The following is a 14161-nucleotide window of genomic DNA, read 5'->3' as shown; positions in this document are numbered from 1 at the left end:
CTTTTCACCATGGAAATACTTGTTATATTAACATGGTATGTTATTTATTTATTATTGTTGACTAAATCCTTTTTATACTGTACAAGAATGTCAGTTTTGTGTAGATACAGATTCAGAGAGTATGTAATATTGACTGGGACTGTAGCACACAAAAAGAAAATGAACATTTCTATTTTTTACAGTACATTTATTTTTGCAGCAATGTGTTTCATGTAAACTGAGAACTCTCAGTTGCTTGTTCATTTTTGCACACTCTATTATGTTTTGCTCTAACACATATCTTCTTAGTTACATATCTTCCTATTGCTCTTCCATGACAAGTATTTATTTCTAGAAAACAATTTACCGTAAACATACACATGTATTTATACAATCCTGCTGTGGTTCAGTTCCTCCATGTTCAAAAATGCTGGTTATTATTTTTATATAGTTTACAAACTTGATTGGTTGGTTGATTTGTAAGATTATGATTCCTATTTCTTTACAACGGCAGTTTAGCAAACATCACAAACATTTCATGTCATAAATATTTATGGATATACAGTATCATGTCAGACAGATTTTGATCACTAAATGCATAATTTTGCATGCGATGAAAGTTTCATTGAGAATCAACTCCTCAGTTTTGATCAACTAGTCATAGTCATTGAGTAAACTGTAGACAATTGTACTTAAAGCTACACTGTGTGATTTTTACCCCCATCTAGCGGTGAAATTGTATATGACTACCCAGTGAATATTAGTTTCTGTTCCTCTCAATTCCGAGGGCGTTTTAACTCCTACGGTGGCGTATTATTCCAAGATTAACATGGCTTCCAGTTATCGACTTCGTCCATGACAATAATAAACAATACGTCTAAAATGAATAAAACTACAGGACAGATGTCAGGAGGTAAACGTCACCCTTGGAATCGGCTATCCCAGCATAATCAGATTAGGCTAACGTTACAATGTGTACAAAGTAAAAGCAATTAAAAATAACTAAAATTTACAGTGTCCTTTTTTATATATAGCTTAAAAAATTGCGCCTTTAAAACTATTCATCACCTGTGATCCGTCGCAGCACAGATTTATGTTACAAGGTAAACAATACTTTTTCACCATTGACGCGAGGATGAAGTTATACTAGAGGTCGATCTGGCGTTATGCACAACCATGCTATGGTTAGACAAGCAACTATAAAACTTCGAATTTACACAAATGAATTACAACAGGCTGAATTACCTGTCGAGAAGAAAGCAGGCAACCTCGGCGTCCGTTTTAAAATCTTTTCTCCTCATGAGCTCTTTCCATCTGGGAAAAGTTACTCCAATATTGTCTATGGTCTTGCTGATTTGTCTGTCGCGTTGACGTTTTAATTCTCTCTTTCAAGTGTGAGTACGCACGCACGCACACACACACACACACACACACCACACTATCTTTCAAATCTGCCGGCACTCGCGAGCTCGCGAGTAATCTCCCCCTCGCATTCGTCACGGTGTCACTGAGTGAAAAACGCAAAAGGCGAAGCTTGAATTTACAGGTATGTCCCTCTTTGGCTAATGTAGTTTCAAGATGGAGGGGCAACATGGCGACCGGCATTCGAACCCCTCACCCGTATGTACTTTCAATGGCAGATTATAAACTTAAGAGAATACTTTATTACTTGAAAGAAGTAAATATACATTAATGAGCACTTATATTTTTGAAAGAACTAAGTGTTTTTTGCTAAGAATCAACTAAAAAAGTTACACAGTGTAGCTTTAATATTGTGCAATAACACATGTAATTTGCTTAAATCAATAAGAAATTCAAATCTGATGTGAACAAGAAACTAATTTTTCAGAAACATTAACTTTTTTCAGAAAAATTAACAGAAAAAAAAAAAAGTCTCGTTAGAGAATTGAGCCAACGCAGTTAATTTGCAAATTTGCACCATTCGATTCTAATGACCAATAAAATGTATGACCAAACACCGCTATATTTATAAATATCCATTCTCTAATACAATCACACACCGGGTTGCTGAAAAAAAAAAAAAAGTTGCTGGCTTAAATTTTTTATGTGCAATCAACTTGGATGTTTAAGTCATTTTAACTTAAATTAAATTAAACTGACTTAAAAAAATGTGTTGCTTAACTTATTTTGATGAGTTCAAGCAATGTAAAAACATATGTTGTCATAACTTATTGATCATATAATTTTTTTTCAGTGTAGTGTGCTGTTCCTGTTTTCCTCCGCGTGATGACGCTGCACACCCTCGCGTCGCGTCAGGAATAGACGGAGCGTTGACGTCAGCGTCAGTGAGAGAGCGCGCGCGAGAGAGAGAGAGAGAGAGAGAGAGAGTGAGAGAGAGAGAGAGAGAGGGGCGCGCGGGTAACAGGAGAGACGCGTACAGTAGAGGACACACACACACACGCACACACACACACCTGAGGAATAGCGATGGCTGATCATCTGATACAGATCAATGACTCCACTATCGTCAATCGATTCGCGCGCAAAGGAGCCTTGCGACAGAAGAACGTGCACGAAGTTAAAAACCACAAATTCACCGCGCGCTTCTTCAAGCAACCCACATTCTGCAGCCACTGCACCGACTTCATCTGGTAACACACTCTCTCCACACACACACACACACACACACACGAGAGCTTTACACTGCAAACTTTCACTAATGCACTTTTAAATGAGTGAGTTGACAGCTGTCTAGAATTTATCACTTTTTTATTTTGGCATGCATTTCATTTTAAGCAATACCTTAAAAACTATGTTTCCTTTCATAGAAAATTGAGGCGCATAATTAAAAAATGTGCATGACAATGTGTTTGCATGTCTAGTTTGGGCTTGACAAAAAAATGGTTGTGTTATATTTACTTTGCATTATTTAGCGTTTAAATTCATTTGTAAGTTATGTTTACTAGATGGTTTGTTTGCATGAGAAAAAAAAACTGCTTAAAATGATATAAATGTTTAAAGTAAAAGGAGATATTTTGTTGTTCCTCTGCATGAAGCCATTTTATATTATTTTTGTTTTGTATAATTCCATAATTTATAGTTTTAGGTATCCCAGCAGGCTTTGTGTGTGTTATTATTATGATCATGCATTCGCAATAATAGTAATAATTAAAATAAATGTAACGTTTCATTTCGACTAAAGACAGATAATGGTTGCAGATGATGATAATGAGCCATTAATGCATGACATCATCATCATCATCATCATCATCATCAAACTGGATTTGCCGAACAGATGTTTCATGCATTTAATATCTAAATCCTGCTTTAATGCTATCCAACCTTTCACCATCATTAAGGTTAAAGTGTGTATCTTGCACATTTCACCTCAGAAATCCCACTTTTGATAAAGAGGGCAATAAAACAAATTTAATATTGTTTTAAAACAGTGAAAGTTATCAAGTTATAGTATTTTGCAGCTTTGCGACTAACACTTTTTTCTCTGTCTTTCTCTTATCGAATGCAACTCTACAGGGGATTTGGAAAACAAGGCTTCCAGTGCCAAGGTACTGTGTGTGTGTGTGTGTGTGTGTGTGTGTGTGTGTGTGTGTGTGTGTGTGTGACCAAATGTCCCAGAAGTATGGCAATACCAGTCATTTTTTACCTTGTTGGGATGTTTTTTTTTTCTTTGGTCACAATGATGTTTTCTGGTTTGGGGAAATAAATCCTGAATATAAAAATATAGTACGGTATAAAAATCATTATATTTATGAAATGTCCTCATAATGATAGGAATACCTGTGTGTGTGTGTGTGTGTGTGTGAGAGAGGATGTGGTTTAGTGTCACTGAAGCTGATTGTGTTCCTCAAGTATTGAGCTTTACCAGGGTTTATTAGGTTGTTCAGTTTATGTCATGGGTGTGTGATTAGAGGAACACATGGTTTGGATAATGTGGAAAGTGCAGGTCTTGCCAGAGCTCTGGTGCTTCTGTAATGTTCTTGGACAAATCTGGTTAAATCTGTTGGCTTTTGATAAGTGGCAGACCCCAAATCAGAAAGGGGTTTGATGAACACTATGCAGCTGAGTAAATGTTTCTGGCCAATCCCGTGCTTCCAACTCTGTGTTTGCATGTTGTTTCTCTGTTTCTGCTCCGAAATTACAACGTAATTGTGCCTTCACAAAGCCCAGACCTGAGTGCCAAACCTCAAAGTGTCCCCTTTCAAAAGAGACCAAAACCCATGCATATACTCCAAATGGTTCAAGAACAGCATGCAAATTATTTTGAGTATGCCTTTTTTGAGGCGTTTTAGGGCAAATTTGACAGGAACGCTAAAGGGTTAACCTAAAAAAATATACCCATTGACTCCCATTATAAAGCTTGGAAGAGCCAGGACATTTTTAATATATCTCTGATTGTATTCGTCTGAAATAAGAAAGTCATATACACCTAGGATGACTTGAGGTGAATAGATCATTGGTTAATTTTAATTTTTGGCTGAACTATCCCTTTAAGTAGCTTTTATAAACGTGTCTAAGAAGACATTACTGATGTGCATCTTGAGACTAAACAATGGCACTGACTTATTTTAAGATGTGCCTTTAGTTTAAACAGCTCAAACATGTTTTACTTTAAGCCTTGTGTGTAAAACCGGGGAAAAGTAGGCTATATTTGTGTAATTTAACATTTAATTATTGCAGTGTATAATATTACGAGTTCGCATTTCACCCTTTATTAATTTTGAGGAATACTGACTCACATTGCTCACATTTAGTCTAGTGCTACAGTAACCATCATGTTCACACACACACACACACACACACACACACACACACACCGCCTCTGCACTTACTCATGATTTATATCAGTTAAAAGTCCATGAATGGGAAAACAAAGTAACTTGCAATATTCATTTAAAAAAGTAACTTTAAAAAAAAAATTACTTTACTAGTTACTTGAAAAAAGTAATCAGATTACATAAGTCGCATTAATTGTAATGCTTTACCCCCAACACTGTGCATGAGTACACACATATAACTACAAAGTGTCATTTGGGACATAATTATATATATATACTTATATTATATATAAATACTGTATATATTAGCTGGGAAACGATAAATCGCGATTAATCGCATCCAAAATAAAAGTTTGTGTTTACATAATGTGTGTACTGTGTATAATAATTTATTTATATATATATATATATATATATATATACAGTATAAATACACACATGCATGTATATATTTAAGAAAAAATGTGTTATTAATATATAAAATATTTATATAATATAATATAAAATATGTATAAATATATATTCAGTATATACATGCAAATATTTCTTAAATATATGCATGTGTGTATTTATATATACAAAATATTTATACACAGTACACATACTTTTATTTTGGATGTGATTAATCGCGATTAATCGTTTCCCAGGCCTATATATATATATATTAATAGATTTTTCTAGGAATTCCTGTCCTTTCCAGCACACATACCCAAGAAAGAAAAAAAAGCTATTGCATATACAATCCAGTACAAGAAAAATAATCTTTTAGACTATTTTTTAACTATATTAGCAATTAAATGTGTTTTTACATACAGGAAGACAAGTGCAAAAAGTGTGTAGCTTCAGACAGCTGTCGCTTCAAATAATAAACTGCTTGAAAAATGGAGAGGCAAAGCCCTTTTAAAGTAGATGCCAGGTAAAAGATGCCAGGTAAGCAGTCTTCCTGGACTATCAGACCGTGTCCTAACCAGGCGTGACGAGTCCAGGACTTTCTCTCCGCACACTGAAAGTGAAGTGCTGTGTAATGTGACAGCCTGTCAAAACATATTTGATGTTTAATATACTGTTGATGAGCAGTGAAATGGACATTTGGGCCAATGAGAGGGGCTTATCAGTGCCAACAAAACGTCTTAGAGTGAAACTAGCATCGCTCGCTAATGCTACACTGAGACTTCTTCTGTCCCCGAACACTGTTTATAAATATTACAGGGGTTAGAGTCTGTCAGAGCCGTGGTGCAGCAATAACATTTGATTTGATGCTCACGAAACATTTCTCATTATTATCAGTGTTGAAAACAGTGTTTTACATTTTTATTTCAGGATTCTTTGATGAATATAAAGTTTAAAAGAACAGCATTTATCTGAAATCTAAAGCTTTTGTCACATTAAACACTACCGTTCAAAAGTTTGGGGTCAGAAAGATGTTTTATTTAATTTTTTTGGGGAAAGAAATAAATTAATACTTTTATTCATCAAGGATGAATTTAGTTGATCAAAAGTTACAGTAAAGACATTTATAATGTTAATAAAGATTATATTTCAGATAAATGCTGTTCTTTTGAACTTTATATTCATCAAAGAATCCTGAAATAAATTGTACACAACTGTTTTCAACATTGATAATAATCATAAATGTTTCTTGTCCATCAAATCATCATATTAGAGTGATTTCTGAAGGATCATGTGACACTGAAGACTGGAGTAATGATGCTGTAAATTCAGCTTTGATCACAGGAATAAATTACACTTTACTGTATATTCACATAGAAAACAGCTGTTTTAAATTGTAATAATATTTAACGATATTACTGTTTTTTGTATTTTTAATGAAATAAATGCAGGCTTGGTGAGCAGAAGACACTTTTAAAAACATTAAAAATCTTCCCGATCCAAAACTTTTGACTATATATATATATATATATATATATATATATATATATATATATATATATATATATATATATATATATATATAGTCAAAAGTTTTGGATCGGGAAGATTTTTAATGTTTTTACACTTTGACTGTAAGTACTGATGCTGTCAATTAACATACAAACATGGATGGATTTTGGGGTCCTGGGAACATAATGGTTCAGTATCCCCATCCCCATATATACATACATATATATATATATATATATATATATATATATATATATATATATATATATATATATATATATATATATATATATATATATATATATGTATGTATATATGGGGATGGGGATACTGAACCATTATGTTCCCAGGACCCCAAAATCCATCCATGTTTGTATGTTAATTGACAGCATCAGTACTTACAGTCAAAGTGTATGTTTTCATCATGGCTCTTGGGAATTATTGAGCAGAAACACACACACACACACACACACACACGCACACACACACAGGATGAGTTGGCAGACTCAGATGCTCACAGATGGCAAAGGTATATCATGTATCATATTTGTGTATCTTCCTGTCAACTGGACATTAGCCATGGAAGATGGTCAAGTCTTCGAGGATGTGTGTGTGTATATATTTCTGCTGTGTTGGACCACAGACGTGCTCTACACGAGTATGCAAGTGTGAATGACGGGTCAACGCATTGCAAGCATGCTTAGCATACACTTTTAGTCATTTTATTAGGATTTTTTTTTTCTTTTTCAGATTTTTGCATTGGAAAATTATGGCATTTGCTGCAGCTTTTTTAAAAAAAAACCCACATTGATCATTTTGTTTGGGACTGGAATTATGGATTTTGATTCTGTAATATTGCGTTCCCCCCTCAGATTAATGTTTGTTTGTTTGTTTTGTGGAAAAAAAAACAAGCAGCCAAAAATAATGCAGTGATTGGTTGAATTTGCATGAAATTGCAATGAATTAAATTCTTGCTTATAATGTGTTATGTGTGTATGCTTGGTCAAAGAGATGTGACTCCACATCAGCTATTTCTATTTTTGACATCAGCGAGTTGATTTTGATATTCTAGGTATTATCAACTGGACAGAGTTTTTAGTAATCTCTAGTTGACTCTTCATCGCGGTCGGTCAGCATGTGTTGCTCCAGACGGCTCTAACCTCCACCTCTCGTTCTGCATCCACTTCTTCACTGGAGAAGTGAGGACAGCATGAGACAGGCTGGCTGTCGGAGAGCTCACACACAGATGGCTTCGCTGACGGTGTGTGTGTGTGTGTGTGTGTGTGTGCAGTGGAGTGGGAAGCGAACACGAGGGCCGGGCCAGAGAGTGCATGTTCTTGGAAGCGTTGGGGACATGTGTGTAATGGTGTGTAACAATGAAAAGGCTTCTGATATCTGACCAAGAGCTTTGAGGCTCGTGATGAGAGACTCCAGACCTGTGGTCACCTGTGTTTTACTGAGCGGATTACTCATGAAACTGATGATGAGATGATGAGGTATCCTGAACTGAACCAGGGGCCGGATTCACGAACATCTCGAGGAGGAAAAAAGTTTAGGATTCTTACAGTCAAAAGTTATTCAGACACCAGATATCATTTTTGATATTTTTTCACTAGTGTGTGTATGACACTATAGTTCATTTATGTAAGTGAGGAGAGAAAATAAAGTAAACTGTGACATATTGTACCCAAAAACTCTTCATACAGTGACTACCAGAAACATTTATACAAATTTGGGATCAAAAATGATTCAGACACTTTGACCTGAGCATGTTTTGCTGAAGTGTTTTTTCTTTAATTGCTAATTCGACATTTTTACACACAGACTGAACAAAATGAAGCATTGCTTGGTAACTGGTTGATCTAAACTGGTATTATCTAATTGTGTAGTTAAATTTAACAGCTGACAGATATTCAACATAATTCATCTGTGAGACAGTCTAACAGAAGGACGGACAAAACCAGTCAAATATCAACTGATTGATTACTTCTCATATTTTATTATCATTTTCTAAACTATAGTGAATAAACTGTGATAATGTGAGAAATGTTGAAGGTGTCTGAATAAATTTTGGTTTTGTCTGTAAATGCTTTTCTAAAGATCAAAATGACCGGCTTTGGTGTTATCTGATTGTATGGTGGTTCTTGCGTGAAACACATCTAAAGCCGTATTTTTGGGCTGTCTGCAGATTAATGTGATGATCATAATAAGCGTGCACGTTATTTTCACCGTGACCACGTTAACGGGAGTTCTGCACTTGGCATCACTTTTTTAATATGTTGTATATTTTTAATAGTTACTTTTAAAGATTTTTTTTTTCTAAAGACGGAGCTTTTTGTTGCATTCATTTGTGCTTTGTCTTCTTACACTTATACTTTCTAGAGTGAATGCATCCTGTGTGTGTGTGTGTGTGTGTGTGTGTGTGTGTGTGTGTGTGTGTGTGTGTGTGTGTGTGTGTGTGTGTGTGTGTGTGTTACAAAGACCTCAAACTCACATAAAAAGCCAAGAGTCAAACTGCACAACTAACGCAAACACCGATCATCATAATGGTGACCAAACATTTTCAATAAATCATCAACACCTAAACCTCTGTTAATTCTAAAAAAAAAACCTTCTGCTGATATCTTGAGAGATGTATAGTCTTCTTTTATTTGTAGTTGATTTCATGCTGTGTGGTTTGAAGTCAGTTGTAGTAGTTTAATTTTCTAAAAGTGCAAGCATGGTGTTGAACCAACATTGCAACATTTATTCAAGCCAGCGAATTTTGCGCAGGCAATATTATAAACAAAGACGAGGATGCGAAAAAAAGAGAGCGGCGTTTTTAAACATGTGTGATTATGAGCCCTTATGTTTTGCTTGTATATATCTGACACATCACTGTCCTTCCATTACCTTCCACAACTGTCTTGATATGGAAGTGGCCATATTTACCTGCAGTCTGAGCGTAGTCTATGACCAGGTCTGGACCAGCTAAGACCACCAAAGTAGTTTAGTCTGGATTAAGCAGTTTGTTTCAGCAGGGATGACAAACAGACACCCTCACTCCACCTACAGTGAGCTCTACCTAGTGTGCAGTGTGCCGGATCCTGTTACAGATCATTAGGAATATGATGAGAATCCCTTGTTTCGCCTCAGTACTCCCTGGATATAAAAAATGCCAATGATACATTTTTATGGGCTCTTCTATGTAGAGATTATTTGATTTCGTCCAATTTTCTCTCTCACTCTCTTCCTCTTTCCTCTTTGACTAGCTGACGTGGAGTCAATTTTAGCTATATTTAGCATCGTTATTTTAACAGTAATATGTCTGTCTGAAGAAAATGTGGATGCTGCTCTCAACCCGAATTAGATGACTTTACTAGAAAATTGTGTGAAGAAAACCCATTGCCTTACAGGTTGAAGTTGAATTAACAACAGTAAACAAATCAATTTTACATCAGTAGCCTGTCATCAAAATCATTTGTTCATTAAATAAAAAGTCAATTATGTATTATCTAATTATCTACTTTTATCTAGTATTATCTAAGTTAATGTCACAGTTCCCCCTGTTTTGTGACTCCTATTTTAGATATTCTGTTGTCTTGCTGGTTCTGGTTTTCACTTCCTGTGTTTAATTCTTGTTTTGCTTAATTTCCATAGTTACCCCTGCTGGTTTCCATAACGATTGATTACTCTCACCTGTTCCTTGTTATCCTGTGTATAAATACCCCTGTGTTTCAGTTGTCTTTGTTCGGTCGTTGTCTTCACATGTGTTTGAAAATGCAGTTGCGTTTCTGTTCCCTGTTTAGATTATTGTCATAATCTTTCCTGTTTGGATTATCTTTGTTTGTTTAATAAACTGTTGCAACTAGATTTTCGCCTCTTCTCTTAACTATTTTAAGTTAACCATAAAACAAATACATGATAAATAACAAATATAGCATTATTGCTGCCTTAAATCATTTGTTAAAAGTAATGTATTTTCTTCTCTGAATTATACTATTTTGATTTTGAGATTTCTGTATTAAATATATTCTGTTTAAACAAAATTGGAAGCTAGGGAAGAAATGAAACAATCCATTTCAAAAATGCTCGCTTCAAAACACTAACCAACATCTAATGACCTAATGAAGTTTGTTAAAGGTCCACTATGTAACTTTTGGCCCTCTAGCTGTTAAAAAAACAGAACTGCATGTATTTTGTGGAGGAACATTGTTTTGGTTGTGCTTATATATGAATATGAGCATTTACAATTGATGATGCTTTAAATAAACTCTGTTAGAGAGCTACATATGGCAGTTTATCTGTTCAATAAAATACCTTCACCTCAAGCAACTTTCCTTTTCCCTGCCATCACCAAACCCTCTTATTTTCACCCGTTCCCTCCAAACCCCTTTTGGTTTTATGTGTAGTAAATACCATGGTTAATTTTCCTAAAGGACAACAAGTGCATAATTCAAGTCAAGTCAGCTTCATTTATACAGCGCTTTTACCAATATAGATTGTTTCAAAGCAGCTTTACAGTGATAATAGGAAATTACAGTAACAGAGATTGTTGTGGCTTTACAGCAGCTCTAGAATAAAGTTATTGTCCAGCTAAAGTTAGTTTTGATTGATTGATTCACTTCCGTTGTAAAGATCATTAGTTATTAACTTAGGGGCCGCTAACACGACACCATTCTAACAGAAAACAGAAAACTTTTAATGTGTTCTGGCCGTTCATTTGCACGACAACAGTGTTTGGTAATTCATTTAAATGCTAGTAAAGACACATAATATAAACTTTTCACCATCTAATCAATTCCATATGGTCCAAAATCAACCCCTGCTTTCTTTTCTTATTGAATACACCGTTTCGATCAGAAATGCATCACAGAAGTACAGTGAGTTGCAAGGAAATTCAAAGGAAAGAAGAGGCCGTTTTGGTGCACACAACTTGTCTTCCTTCGTTCTCTGTCCAAATTTGGCTCTGTTTTGTCTGGGTTTCTCTTCTTCAAGGGTCAGTGCTAACAGGTCTGTCATGTGAATAGTGTGAGTCTGCCCTCTTCAGCGCTGGCACAGAATATATCAGCTGGCTAATGCAGACGTTGTCCTCCAGTCTTTGAAGTCAGGTGCCACTTTATCTGGAGAGTCTTGCCATGTCCAGAACTGAAGCGAGAGTCGCTGTGGGTGAAGGATGAGCTCGAGCGAGACGCTGGCTCGGGGAACGTAAACAGTAAAGCGAGAGCAATGGAAACAGAAGTGGATGTTTTCATCACAGAGTGAGCAGTAGCAGAACGCCAGCAGTCCTTTAGTGTGCTGACAGGGTAACGGTTGCTGTTTCCAAGGTCTGGAAGGTTTCCCTCGCTATCTCTCGTGTTTTAGTTGGCCTTTCGAAGAACTGTTGAAAGAAGGATTAGACCTCAGATAAGAGCACATGTGCCCAAATGTCAGACACATGGAAACACTCATGCCCTCATGCCTGAGAGTGACTCACTCCAACTGTTATTTGCTTGTCATTTTAGTGCTTGTTGAGTTCACCATTATCAACTCTAGTAGTATTGAACCTAGTTAGGGTTCGTGAAGGCAAGTTTACCACTTATCTCGGCCTGCATGTTTGTACTGGAGATAGAAAAAGAAAAAATAAGCGGCCCCTAAGTTAATAACTAATGATCTTTGCAACAGAAGTTAATCAATCAAAACTATCTTTAACTAAAGTAATCTAGTTAAACTAATCTATATTGGTAAAAGCGCTATATAAATTAAGCTGACTTGACTTGACTTGACTTGACTTGACCAAACTCTTGTCTAGAGATGAGAATATCACAGACCTGGCCGTGGACACTAGCAACAACATATCAACATGATAAAAATATTTAAATAAATATTTTTTTTAAATAAGTCATACTTTCAAATTAGCATTAAATTGACCAAAACTAACAGTAAAGACATTTAAGAATCCTGCATTTTTTTTATTATCAAGGTTTCTACAATAATATGAAGCAGTTTCACCATTGATAATAATCAGAAATGTTTCTTAAGCAACAAATCAGCATATTAAAAAATGATTTCTGAAGGATAAGTGTTGGGGAAAGTTACTTTTTACTCTCAAATTATAGACCAATTTCCCTCCTTCCACAATTTTCAAAAATACTAGAAAAACTATTTGAAATAAGACTAGACAGTTTCATTAAAAAATATAAACTATTAAACAATCATCAATATGGCTTCCAAGCAAATCGATCCACAGAAATGGCTGTAATAGAGCTGGTTGAAAAACTGACCTCGGCAATAGAAAATAAAAATGACTCAGTTGGAATTTTTATAGACTTGAAAAAAGCATTCGATACCATTGATCATAAAATATTGTTAAAAAAACTTGAAATATATGGCATCAGGGGCATTGCACAAAGATGGATTAGTGACTATCTCAGGAATAGATTTCAGTTTGTGCAATTCACCAATGGCAGGTCTAAACTACAGAGGGTCACTTGTGGGGTTCCACAAGGATCAGTCCTTGGACCAAAGCTATTTTTATTATATATCAATGACATTTGTAACGTGTCTACTCAATTAAATTGTGTTTTATTTGCAGATGATACAACTTTATTTTGTTCCAATCAAAATTTGGGACAGCTTCTGGACACAGTGGAAGCAGAAATGAAAACATTAAAAAAATGGTTTGATGTTAATAAACTGTCATTAAATATTAAAAAAAACTAAATTTATTTTATTTAGTAATAAACGAATAAATACAAACGTCCAGATTAGAATTGATAAGTTTGAACTAGAAATGGTAAATGAAATTAAATTCTTAGGTGTCATCATTGACCACAAGATCAGTTGGAAATCCCACATAACCTATATAAAGTCAACAATTTCTAAAACTCTGGCTATCCTGTCTAAAACAAAACATATTCTTGATTCAAGGGCCCCAAATATACTGTACCAGTCTCTAATAGTGCCATACATGACTTATTGCGTAGAGATCTGGGGAAATACATACAAAACAATAATAAAACCAATTGTTATTCTGCAAAAACGTGCAGTACGAATTATAAATAAAACAGATTATTAGTTATTTATAAATTCCAACCTATTCAAATTTAATGACTTAGTGGAATTTAAAATAGCCAAAATAATGTTTAAAATAATAAATAATACATTTCCAGACTGTGTCCAGAACCTGTTTTAGATGAAATCTACTTCTTATGACCTCAGAGGAACATTTATGTTCAGTAAACCACAAATCAGAACCAATGTCAAACAGAGATGTCTGTCTGTTCAGGGGGTTAAACTGTGGAATAGTCTCGATGATGAACTGAAAACATGTAAATCCATTAGTAGTTTTAAGAAATTATTTAAAAAAAAAAAGATTGCACTATACAAAGCAGAATGAATTTAGCTTCTTTTTCTTTTAGTCATTGTACGCAAGATGACTTTGGGTCTTGGTGTTGTGTGTAAAATTAAATGATATGTAAAAAGGATCGGCGCAATAAGCATAAGCTTCAGCCGACACCTTTTCGGTCGATCAACTTTTTTTTTCTTTTTAAATATTGTTTACA

At 34.9% G+C, this 14161-nt stretch overlaps 1 protein-coding gene across 2 annotated transcripts in view; it reads left to right on the top strand.

Moving 5' to 3' along the window:
- The first annotated feature begins 2287 nt into the window (after positions 1-2287).
- The window catches only part of prkcab (protein kinase C, alpha, b), a 185666-nt gene continuing 173792 nt past the window's right edge, over positions 2288-14161 (top strand). For both annotated transcript variants that reach the window (XM_079894726.1, XM_079894725.1), the window contains exons 1-2: positions 2288-2591; positions 3475-3506. In XM_079894726.1, coding sequence (XP_079750852.1) covers positions 2428-2591; positions 3475-3506 — 196 coding nt within the window. In that variant the 5' untranslated portion in view covers positions 2288-2427. The remainder of the gene's footprint in view (positions 2592-3474; positions 3507-14161) is intronic.

The sequence above is a fragment of the Squalius cephalus genome (genome assembly GCF_949319135.1).
Source record: "Squalius cephalus genome assembly, chromosome: 1".
In the NCBI taxonomy this organism is placed as follows: Eukaryota; Metazoa; Chordata; class Actinopteri; order Cypriniformes; family Leuciscidae; genus Squalius; species Squalius cephalus.
This window is presented reverse-complemented; position numbering and strand designations above follow the sequence as displayed.